Genomic DNA, 12,131 nt, shown 5'->3' with positions numbered 1-12,131 from the left:
GTTTCTTCTCAATTCTATATATATTCTAGAAACTTTAGCTCTTGGCTAGGTTACACACTTACGTTAGGGTTTAATTAATAAAACTAGTAATACAAAATAATTACTTTTCAAATACTGAAAAGTAAGTTTAGCCAAGTAATATATTTTTTAAAAAGTATACTCCTACAATATGCCCAAATAAATTAACTATATCAAACTAAATGTTCATAGTTTATTTGTCATTGAAATATAAAGTAAAAAAAAATGTTGAGTGTAATGACACATAACGATCTTGAAACCAAAGCTAACATCCTAAATAACTACTTTGCATCAGCATTCTCAGCGCCAGGAGACAAAGACATTACTTAATTTGACTTAATAAGTCGACAACATAGGAGATATAGAGGCACAAAAAAAAACTATTAGCGAACATAAAACCGAATAAAGCGTCTGGACCTGATGGTCTTCCAGTTAGATTACTCAAAGGACTAAGCAATGAACTAGCACCAGTGTTCAAAATACTTTTTCAGGCATCACTAAATCTGGGCAGAGTACCAGGAGACTCGAACAAAGCTAACGTCACACCTCCCCTATTTAAAAAAGGACTAAAAAAAAACTTTGGAGGGAAATAATTCAGTCGATAATTTTGTTCCGAGATTTCCAATTTTAATGGTCATAAGAACTAAAGTTCCCCCATCACACTATAGTATCCACCACTTGAGAAAGTTAAAAATGATGGTAATAACAGTCATATAGCATACTCATTGTCTGCAGGTGCTTCAGTGACAATGAAATCTACTTGAAGTCAGTAGCTTTTGTATCGGCCAAATAAATTAAATGCTGCAATGCTAGACTAGCATTAGCACACGGATTCACTTGAAGTTCTATGACGATACAACCATTCCATTAAAAGTAAAACGAAGTCCCAAGAGAAACAAAAGTCCGGTACCTATTTTTCTTTTGCCATCGTTGAAGTAAAGTCCTCGGTCATCCTTTCTCAAATGGACTCTAATGGTCTGCTCATCAACAACATCCTGGTAGACAGAGCAAAACAAATGTATATCAACATGGTTGGTGGATAGAAACACTACAATACATTAGCATACAGAAGAAAAATGAAGATGTAGACTGTGCCGGGTTTACTACAGAACAAGACAGTTCAGCCGCACAGAGCCTCACTTTTAAATAGAGCCTCCATATTTTAAAAGTATAACAATTTGAAAAAAAATCTATATCTATATATATATAAAAGCAAATTACCACTGACTCACTGGTTGATCAAGAAAACTCTTAAACTGTCGTACGGATCAGCATTAAATTTTGTACAGTTTCCATTTACCTCCTAGGTGCTCACTAAGAACAGGATTAGACAGATTCGCTACCCGATCATCGAAAAACCTCAAACTTTCTATCAAACTATTGTATTTTATTTTCGGTATTTCCAAAAAAAAAGGCCGCAGGCTATATTTATAAAGCATTGAAAAGATAGCGTGAAAATCCGGTATTTTTAAAGCAAATTCTTTCTTTGACCCAAGTCTACTCATTTTAAATATGCCTTACGTCATTTCTGCTTTCTTTTAGACGCGGTCTAAATAAAAAACAAAACAATCCTTTTACCACATCATTAATAAGATAGATGTAAAGTCTTTTTATTTTTTTCGAGAGAGAAAAAGAGAGATAGAGAGAGAATGGAGAGAGACAGAGAGAGAGAGAGAGAGAAAGAGAGCAAGGAATGATAAGATAAGATCTATTGTCTTTTCGCTAGATTCAGATGCGTGAGACAAACGATTACAGTAAATAAAACCAAATTGATATTTCTTTTTTATTCAGAGAACAATTTGCTTACCCGACTACTCGTTCACCTGACTTATCGCTCACCGACAACTTGCTCACAGACAACTTGTTCACCGACTGTTGGTTCACGACAAATCGTTCACTGACAATTCTTCCACCGAACAAGTTATCTGTGAACAAGTTGTCGGTGAGCGATAAGTTAGGTGAACGAAATGTCGAGTGAACGAATTGTTGGGTGAACGAAAAGTCGTGAACGATTTGTCGGTGAACGAAATGTCAGTGAACATTAAATATTACGCAAAATGCAGGGCACCCAAAGAGGTCAAGCCCCTCCGGGCCCTCAGATGATGGAAAATCGCTAACTACGCCCATGGTGCTACAAACAAAAAGATTTTAAAATATTTGATTACCTAATGCTAAAAAGTGCACAAAAGTTATCGTATCCCTCCCTCCCAGTGGCACTACAGCACACGGAGGTTCCTGGCCCGCGTTAGCACATCTCTCCATTCTGGTCTATCCTGTTCGTTACGTCTCCATACCCGGACGTTTAGCTGTTGTAGATCTGCCTTTACGTCATCAAGCCACCGCACATCGTGGTCTGCCTGTGGGGCGCCTGCCTTTTGTGTTTGTGTTCTCTGACATTCTTTCCAGGTGACCTGCCAAACGTAGTCTGTTCCTTTCTATTTCTGGAGGTGCCTTCATAGAGCTGGTATATTTCTTGGTTGGTGCGACTCATCCATCCGGTTTCATGTATGGCATCATACATTTTTCTGAGGACTTTTCTTTCCATAGTATTTAACAGATTTTCTGTGGTTTTTATCAGCGTCCAGGTTTTGCTTGCATATAGGACTGCAGGTCTGATGATGGTTTTGTTAATGGTTGTCTTTGTCTTCTTAGATATAAGTTTGGTTTTAAGTTTGTGTTGTGTATTATAGAAAGCTCTGCCGTTCCTTTACTTCTGATATTAGGTCATTGTTGGAATGTATCATGCTTCCTAAATGTTTAAATGTTTTTACTTTTTCAAATTTTTGGTTATTAATTGTAATAAAAAAAAGTTATCATATACCTTTCAAGAAACACTTTCTTTATTTTTGTATACCGGATAGACAACAGAGCTATTTATTGTTTTACCGCCATGTTTAAAGGTCTCCCATAATGAAGATCGACCTTATATCTTTAAACTTCCCCGCTTCGTAACATAGCCTACAACTTCCTACGACAGAAAGGCCCCGCACAGTGTACGGCACACAACGCTATCAATGATGATTAATGACATATATATATATATATATATATATATATATATATATATATATATATATATATATATATATATATATATATATATATATATATATATATATATATATATTATACTTATCTATACTATAAAGCAGAAAGTAAGGCGTATGTTATATGTTATATGTATGTATGATCCGCATAGAAATCAAAACGTTTGAGACCAATCTTGATAAAACTTGGCATAAATGTCCCTAGGTTATTAACTGGAACCGTGACGTATGTATAGAATCCCTAACATAAACTTAAGACCCTCAAAAATAAAAGTTGCTCAACTTTATGAAAGTAATACTATTTCCTGGATCTAGACCATGACTACACGAGACAAGATCGAAAGGATTTAGATCTAGATCTAATTTTAAGAACTACACTTTGCACATATATTTTTTTACTTTGACACGTGAAAATATTAAATATAGTCTATTGACTTTAAAAAGCATTTTTACATAAATTAGATCCTTATATCTGCCAATTTGGAAGTCCTGAAATACATTCTTACATTACTCAAGACCGAAATGTTACACATCTCTCTATTCCTAACTCTCATTCAACTCTAAGATGATAGAACTTCTCTTCGCAAAGATAGTTTTATACTTAAACACATGAACATACTAATTATAGTCCATTCATCTCATATTTTAATCAAATTAACTTTCAAATTTGTATTTCTAAAGCATTTTTCGTACATTCGTTCGCTATAGCTGCGAAGCCGTATTCACATACATTTTAATAGTTCCAGTCATGAGTCGCGTACATCTAACAATCGCTTCATTCATTCTTTCATTAGAGAAGACGGAAAGGTCATGCATCCATCGATGTCAATATTTAACTCTAGATCTATCTCTATCTCTAGATCTAATTCAAAAATGATAGATCTACTTTATACTTTAACACATGAACATTCATTTCCTGTTTTAATAAAATATAGATATATGTAGCCCTACAAGCAAATGTGTTTATTTTAAAAATGGATTTAGGTAGTTTAGCTATTTTGATAGCTCCATTCATACTATTTTTACATTCACGCATTCGCTTTACTTATAATATTATTATTTCGTTTAATTGTTTCCAAAACACTCTCAGTGACTCTATCAACAGTGATATGCAAATTAAGACCCGCGGGCCGCGGGTAACATATCGCTAGTATATATATAAATTTATGGGTAGCTGAGAGTAGCGAAGTTGTTATTGAAAGAAACCATAGACACTGAATCTTCTTTTAAAATCTCTCTTCTTCCTCGTATCACTTTTAGGTTAATTTAAGAATTCTAAAATAAACGCATTACAATCTTTTAGAAACAAACCGAATTGGCCATCTATGTTCTTTAATGACTTTGTGTCACGGATTTCTTTTTCTTCTGTATATCAAGATGGGGGCCTGGTCGTGCGGTTTGCCCACTTGACTGTCGTTCGGACTTATCGATGGTCTCGGGTTCAAACCCTGCTCACTTCCATCCCCCGTCGTCCTGCGGTAGTTTTTGGACTAGGAAGTAAATTATCCTCAACTCTAAAGGATCATCCGAAACATGTATAACATTTTACAAACATTTATTTTAAAAGAGCGTGTGACTAGTGTCACGTCAAACAAAAAGCTAGGAAATAGTTCAAGGTCAGAGCCAAGCTAGACAGAAATTGTGTTTTTAATGCAAACATGCACAAGGGTTTACAGGTTCTAGAGTTTTATGATACAAGAGATTTCTTACAGTTTTTCTTTGACAGTCTGATTAGCGTCTACCTCAAGGCAAGGTGGATTTTTTATGAAAATTGCGATATAAGTCTGTGCATAGAAGCAGTATTGAGTATATATTATTATGATTATAGCTTTTATATAGCGCTACTTTCATGCTTATAGCATGCTCAGAGCGCTTTGGTCCAATCTCATTTGTGGACCAGTGGTAGGGGGGTAGGGGGTATCTAGGAGTTGGTTTTCCGTGCTGCCTTTAGGCGCTCAGTAAACGCAACTCGGGTGTCGAACCTCGAGCCCCCTTCTAGACAAGCCAAGTTCAAGCGCACTTAGCCTCTCGACTACGCTTCCTGTATATATATATTTATATATATACAGTGCTTTTTTTGTAAAAAAAAATAGGTGCCGGTACTCAGTGACTAAGCGCCGGTACTCAGTGACTAATGCCGGTATTCAGTGACTAAGTGCCGGTACTCAGTGATTGATTGCCTAACGTTTAACTAAATTAATAATAAACGTTAAAATACAAGAAAAGTAAAAAAAAATTCCTCACATTCAAAAAGGTTGCCGGTACGCCGTACCGGTGCGTACCGTCACAAAAGAAAGCCCTGTATATATATTTACGGGAAAAGTTAATTATCAAATGTTTATACTCTCTTAAGAACTAAAGAGTCTCTAAACATAAATCTGACACCATTTTAATTTTCTCTATCAAATGACGAACGTTCATCTTAGCTACATAAGGATTTTTACGAAGCCTATATCAACTCCATCTGGTACAAATCTTGTACATGCCATTTGATGAAACTTTGCACAATTATTCATTGTCAATTACAACACACGAATCAATTTTATATAAAAAGGGAGATCAATTCTGCAGTATTTACAGACATATGCACTTCTTTCCTTACATAAGCTCTTTTTTAAAAATAGATTTTGCTAGTTTTAACTTAAAGACTAAATCTCATACATCTAATGAGCACTCAAACCTGTACACCTTTCTGTACACACATCTTCTATCAACTAGAGAAGTTGTTGATACTTACTTGTGAACGTGATGTTGACGCCTCTATACCCCGTGATTCTAAACTTTTTCGCGTAGAACGGGTCCGCACTGCTGAACTTAACACCGAACCGTTCACCTTTCTCCCGTCATCACGGAGCTCCATGACGTTGTCCTGTCCTGCCAATGGATCCGAACTGGAAGTAGTCCGTTTGCCTTTGAAGAGAGTTGGCAGCAATTTTCTCTTCTTTCTGGTTGTCGTTTTTGTTTCGTCTATAGTGATCGGCTGCTCTACAGATTCGTTCGCCCATTCCCTTGTGGAAGACGCCATTTCACTGTTTAATTTCTCGGCTGCTTCTTTCATTTTGAGGCTGGCTTGATATTTCAGAGCTATGCTGAGCAATGTCTCTTTCTTCTGTTCTGATTTTTTCTCCGGGCTTGATAAATGTGTTGCCTCCTTGAAACGTGTAATCATCGACTTCTTCTCTTGGTGGGATTTTGATTTTGTTGCTAGCGATTTAATTTTTTTGATCATATCGAGTCTTCTATAGGCTGGTTCACCATAGCCTTGTAGCTAAGGACAAGTCAGTGCTTTTCCAGTAAGTCCATACCATGTCATTTTAATTTATACTTTAATTATGGTCGTTCTAAAAGTCATTATTGCAAAAAATAACGCAGACTATGCTAACAAAAGAGTATATTCCTTTATTTTTAAATTTTAAACTTATCTATAGATCTATTAAAGTAACAAGTACTGTAACCACTAATTCTCAAATAAAATGTTATTTTATTACTCTATCGTTGTCTTTGTCGTTGTGTATAAAATTATAGTGTTAATGCTATAATATTCTTCTTCTATACAGCTTTTGGCAGCTGAGCTTTAAGCTCTTTAGCAGATAATAATAATAATTGGAAAAAATGTTAATGTAATCAAAGGTCAATTGAACAATGCTGTTTCTTTCAACAGTCCAATCATAATTACAGAAGCATCGGTATTAGATCTCATGTTTCAACAAGATTTCAATACATAAACTACAAGATGGCAAAACTAGGTATAGCTGGATTTATGATAAGGTGTCAGATCTTCACAAGCTAAAGTATTCAGGTAGGAATTTAGAATGTTATATACTATATCCAATCCTTCATTGGCTTTTAGTGCCGCAAAAAACCCAACGTTAGTGGAGTACAGATTGTCTCACATTGTATCTATAGAATCATTTGTTAAGAATTGAATATTTCGTGTTTTTTTTTAAACACTACGTCTAATAGATGTTTGAAAAAAAATCACATAGTAACATAGTTACTGACAACCTCAGACACGTCATTTCACACAGTCACATGTTTGTTTTCCTAGAAATTCTAGCAACAAAATTAATGTGTACAATGTCAAAAGCAATACATCTTCTTTGATTCTAATGGATGAACGATTTAAACCTGATGAGTCGACTCTAATACCCTTAGCCTGTTTTAAGCAGTTTGTATGTCACAATGAGTAAACTGAACTCTTCAAGACGTGGAAAGTGAGAAAACAGTGGAAATAACACAATCCCAACCAACTGGCTCACACAATATTCCATTATTGGGAGTGGATTCCCTGTTAACAGCACAGGTTGACAGCAACAACGACATCACGGTGATTGGGTTGATGCTGTTGTTGTTCCTCGCACCATTCACACTTTAACAGATCAACACAATCAGCAACACACCATCTGTGCTAATGACACATTACCGCTCACACGAACGCAAGAGCACACCCACTTAGAGAAAAACTCACTTGACGTTACAACTGGAACAATTGAAATTCGAACCCGATAATCCGAGGTTCAGGCGAAACCATTAAATTATGTAGAACAATTTTCCCACCTGTCGCACCGTTACAACCCAGAGGTATCCTTTGTCAGGCTTATCTACCATTTCCACCTATATTTCCTTCTTAGTAAAACAAAACAAAATCCCTAGTAATAAACATAGTAGCGCTTTGTCGTTTCTAGTTATGGATATTCATCATAATATAACAACCTAGATAAATAGCTTATTTATTAAATTTATGCGTCTACACCTGTACACTAGTGCCAGTGGAGAATCTAATTTGTACACTCATAAAATATCAAAACAAAGAGTCTTATAAAAAGAGCGTATCGACGTCACAAGCATGGCCCGATATTGCAGGCCTATATGACGTGACCGAGACAATTTGTTATAGAAGGCCTCAACACTGGCCTGCAACGTCACAACCTGTGGGTGGGCAGTGTAGACCAATAGCTCGTTGCCAAGTCACAGGTCTGTAAGGCCTTCTATAATGAATGGTCTCGGCAGACTCATTGAGCAAAGATGACTCAAAAAGGCCAGAAACATGGTTACAATAAAACTTGTATCTGTTTTACAATAACTAAGTGACATCGTCTATAAGTGTGTGTGTGTGTGTGTTGGGGGGGGTTCTTTTCATTAAATAAGGCAACAATTGAACGCTACAGAAACTCATTAGTCAATTCTCTGTATCAGCGCTACTCGTTGGCAAAGGAAAGTGGAAATGATTATGATGTCTAAGTGTTGTAGTCACTCAATGAATCTTTCTGTGTGCAGTGTTAGTTCTCTTTTATGTCTAATCTTATATTAATTGAAAGGAGCTCATGTAATTATATCATTACCACATTTCCAATATGGATGAATAAAAATGTCAAATCCTTTAATTTTTTTAGTGCTTTGAAAGATATTTTTTTTTTTTTTTTACATTTTTACACTACATTAAGTCGTTGTAAAATCTTTTTTTTTTTAAATTTCAGTTAATAAATCTTGTTTTCGTTCTAAAGACTTTCAAGCGAATGGAAATATTTTTTTTTATATAAATTCTTTCTAAGCCCTGTACAACATGCTCAATTCACATGTTTCCAGAGGTGTTGTCAATTGATGCTTTAATATGCTTAATAAGGTCTATGTTATTATTCCCTTATTAAGTCTATGTTACTAGGTCAATATCAGTAGCTCTTGATAAATGTCGCAGTTAAGTGATTACTTTGTAAACTATTCAGCAGAGCTCGAGGCAAAAAGTCACGTGTTTGTAGTCTATGAAACTTCCAGAATATCTGTATAACATCAGAAACTCACTGTGTTGATTGATTTCGTTAGGATGTTAGTTATATATAGTGTTTGTTTGTTTTGAAGAATAATAGCCCTTTTTTGGTGTGGGGGGGGGAGAATGTTTCAGAACTGTAAAAAAGGTTTTAAATGCTCATCATATAAAACTCACTTCAATCTAGACATTCTTGTCTTATGGGGATTCAAACTTAAGTCCTTCATTTCAACGTTTAAGCAGTTTATGCTGTCAAAGAAAGGTCAGACGTGTAGGCCAGTGATATCCAACTTAATTCAACCTGCGGGCCATTTCGATTTCCGACACATGACCGACAAGATACACAAACGAAATGAAATGGACTTGAAACAATTTTATTAGAAACCTATGGATCTAGTACGTACGTTAATTCATGTGATATTTAAAAGTCTTTTTTACGAGTCATAAAATGGCTTTATTACTTAAAACGTAAGCGACATTGTAACTAGCTAGCCACGACTAATTTTTGGGCATCACATGGGTAGGCTACATCCCTCTGCAAATATCGACATTATAAATTGACATGCAACACATTGTGTCTTATTTATTGATAATGAAATTGTTCACTATGATGGTGGTGCGGTGGCCGAGGGGAAAAGTTCAAAACTATTTTAGAGAAGAAATTGTGAAACATGGATCAAATCTCAAGCATAGCAACAACTGTACACTGCTCTATGTCCCCACTAGCTAAGCTCCAAGTCTATAGCTCTATGTCCACTATCTAAGCTCCAAGTCTATTGCTCTATGTCCACTAGCTAAGCAACAACTGTATGGCTCTATGTCCCCACTAGCTAAGAAACAACTGTATGGCTCTATGTCCACTAGCTAAGCAACAACTGTACACTGCTCTCTGTCCACTAGCTAAGCAACAACTGTACACTGCTCTCTGTCCACTAGCTAAGCAACAACTGTATGGCTCTATGTCCACTAGCTAAGCAACAACTGTACACTGCTCTCTGTCCACTAGCTAAGCAACAACTGTATGGCTCTATGTCCACTAGCTAAGCAACAACTGTATGGCTCTATGTCCACTAGCTAAGCAACAACTGTATGGCTCTATGTCCACTAGCTAAGCAACAACTGTATGGGTCTATGTCCACTAGCTAAGCAACAACTGTATGGCTCTATGTCCACTAGCTAAGCAACAACTGTATGGCTCTATGTCCACTAGCTAAGCAACAACTGTATGGCTCTATGTCCACTAGCTAAGCTCCAACTGTACACTGCTCTCTGTCCACTAGCTAAGCAACAACTGTACACTGCTCTCTGTCCACTAGCTAAGCAACAACTGTATGGCTCTATGTCCACTAGCTAAGCAACAACTGTACACTGCTCTCTGTCCACTAGCTAAGCAACAACTGTACACTGCTCTCTGTCCCCACTAGCTAAGCTCCAACTCTATTGCTCTATGTCCCCACTAGCTAAGCTCCAACTCTATTGCTCTATGTCCACTAGCTAAGCTCCAATTGTACACTGCTCTCTGTCCCCACTAGCTAAGCTCCAACTCTATTGTTCTATGTCCATTAGCTAAGCTCCAACTCTATTGCTCTATGTCCACTAGCTAAGCTCCAACTCTATTGCTCTATGTCCACTAGCTAAGCTCCAACTCTATTGCTTTATGTCCACTAGCTAAGCTCCAACTCTATTGCTTTATGTCCATTAGCTAAGCTCCAAGTCTCTACCATGATTCCAGATTTATTACCCAATGTTTGGATCTACTTGTTAGACAACACATGTTCGAAGACCATTGTTTCTTCCTGAAAAGTAGATACGTTATTTCTAGTCTGGTGATTCATGAATCGTCCATGGAGAACATTTGTGCCCAATATGAATTTAACTTATTTATTGATTAAGATATAAAAACAGGAAGGTTTTAAATTCATTACGTATTTTTCTGTCTTAATTTTTTTTTCTATCTATTACATTTGGGAGCCTAGGCTTCCAATTACTGTGCCAAGCTATTTAGCAGTTAAAACAATTTCTTTAACGTTTAATAGTAAATCAAAGCTTGTCCAGTTCAGTCCAGTCTTGTGCTGTCAGCACTTAATTTCTGTTCTTATTAAGCGCTGATAAACTCTAGACTCTAAAGGGCACACACACACACACACACATGCTTACACTGTGTCACACACGTGGGCGGGCGAAAAGCGACTCACATCACTCGACAACACACTCCACACCCAGGTCACTGTTTTTTTACTCACACATGACGACACATGTTTGGCGTTCACGTGTAAGGTCAATGGCAATGCCGCAGTCGCCTCACGTTGTTCAGTACGACTGTGTCGCTTTAAACCTTAGGTGGGGGGGGGGGGGAGAGAGAAGAAGAGGGGAGTGAAAAAGAGAGGATGGAACGAAGGTGGTATGAAGGGATATAGTAAAAGGTTTTGCACTGCATCGGTACTCACTCAGTGCATGTCTGTTACTACATCAGCACGATGGTTGGTATGGTGTGAGTGTTGCCGTTTCAACACAATGGCACAGACCAATAACATTTTTCTTTCACAAAACAAATAGTTACGAGTAAATTACTTAAGCCCAGTTTTTCTTTAAAGCTTAGTAGTAACGCCCCCCACCTCCCCGACTAAAACCTTTACGTTCCCCACCCCCTTTAAGTGAAGGTCTGGGGGAACGCTCTACATATATTTATATGTTGTTTTTTCACTTATTTTACCACATTTTTTCAATAGAAATATTAGTGACATTGGTATTTTTTTAACATTTCAATCTAGGTTTCTACAAAATGTCGCCTCGTTTAATCTTCAAAGACTCATTTTCATTTGGAACATCACCACGCCCACGTTCAACAACAAACAAACAAAGTGATGAGACATTTAGCTGGAGTCATACAAACAAGGTGATGAGACATTTAGCTGGAGTCATACAAACAAAGTGATGAGACATTTAGCTGGAGTCATACAAACCAATGACAAATATACATTGTCTACATTAGATTTAAAGTCTTGACTTGCAGCAAGCAAATGTTATGTTAAACCACTTACACCAATTCTATGTCTGTTTCTATAGTGAGAATATGGAATTAATTCCATCAGATTGTTTGGTGTATGCCTAACATAAAGACACGGATGAAAGAGTCTCTGATATTCACGTCTGCTAATTAATTATTAAATCTGTCAAACACTCTTGCTCGCACCAGCTGAGAAGTCCACAGCCACATTCGAATCCGCTGCGCGCTCAGCACTGACACATGTTTGCTGTACTGAAACCTACGGGGTCAAGTTTTCTTGTAAATCAGTTTAGTG

The 12,131-nt window shown here is 36.8% G+C and overlaps 1 protein-coding gene and 1 long non-coding RNA gene across 9 annotated transcripts in view; one reads left to right on the top strand and one right to left on the bottom strand.

Annotated features, from left to right (window-relative positions):
- LOC106068015 (anoctamin-7-like) overlaps positions 1-12,131 on the bottom strand; it is a 95,470-nt gene that overhangs the window by 33,059 nt on the left and 50,280 nt on the right. For 4 of the 8 annotated variants that reach the window (XM_056007968.1, XM_056007969.1, XM_056007967.1 and 1 more), the window contains one exon: positions 929-1,013. In XM_056007968.1, the coding sequence (XP_055863943.1) occupies positions 929-1,013 (85 nt within the window). Of the gene's footprint in view, positions 1-928; positions 1,014-5,802; positions 6,295-11,870; positions 12,027-12,131 lie in introns of those variants that run through there. The other 4 variants (XM_056007963.1, XM_056007964.1, XM_056007966.1 and 1 more) reach the window with 2 other exon arrangements.
- LOC129922335 (uncharacterized) lies at positions 6,259-11,903 on the top strand. The gene is made up of 3 exons (XR_008774334.1): positions 6,259-6,358; positions 6,727-6,864; positions 11,601-11,903. It is a non-coding gene; the product is annotated as an uncharacterized LOC129922335 (long non-coding RNA).

The sequence above is a fragment of the Biomphalaria glabrata genome, chromosome 13, assembly GCF_947242115.1.
Source record: "Biomphalaria glabrata chromosome 13, xgBioGlab47.1, whole genome shotgun sequence".
Lineage (NCBI taxonomy): Eukaryota > Metazoa > Mollusca > Gastropoda > Planorbidae > Biomphalaria > Biomphalaria glabrata.
Note: the sequence above shows the minus strand (reverse complement) of the source record. Positions and strands in the feature narration are given on the sequence as shown.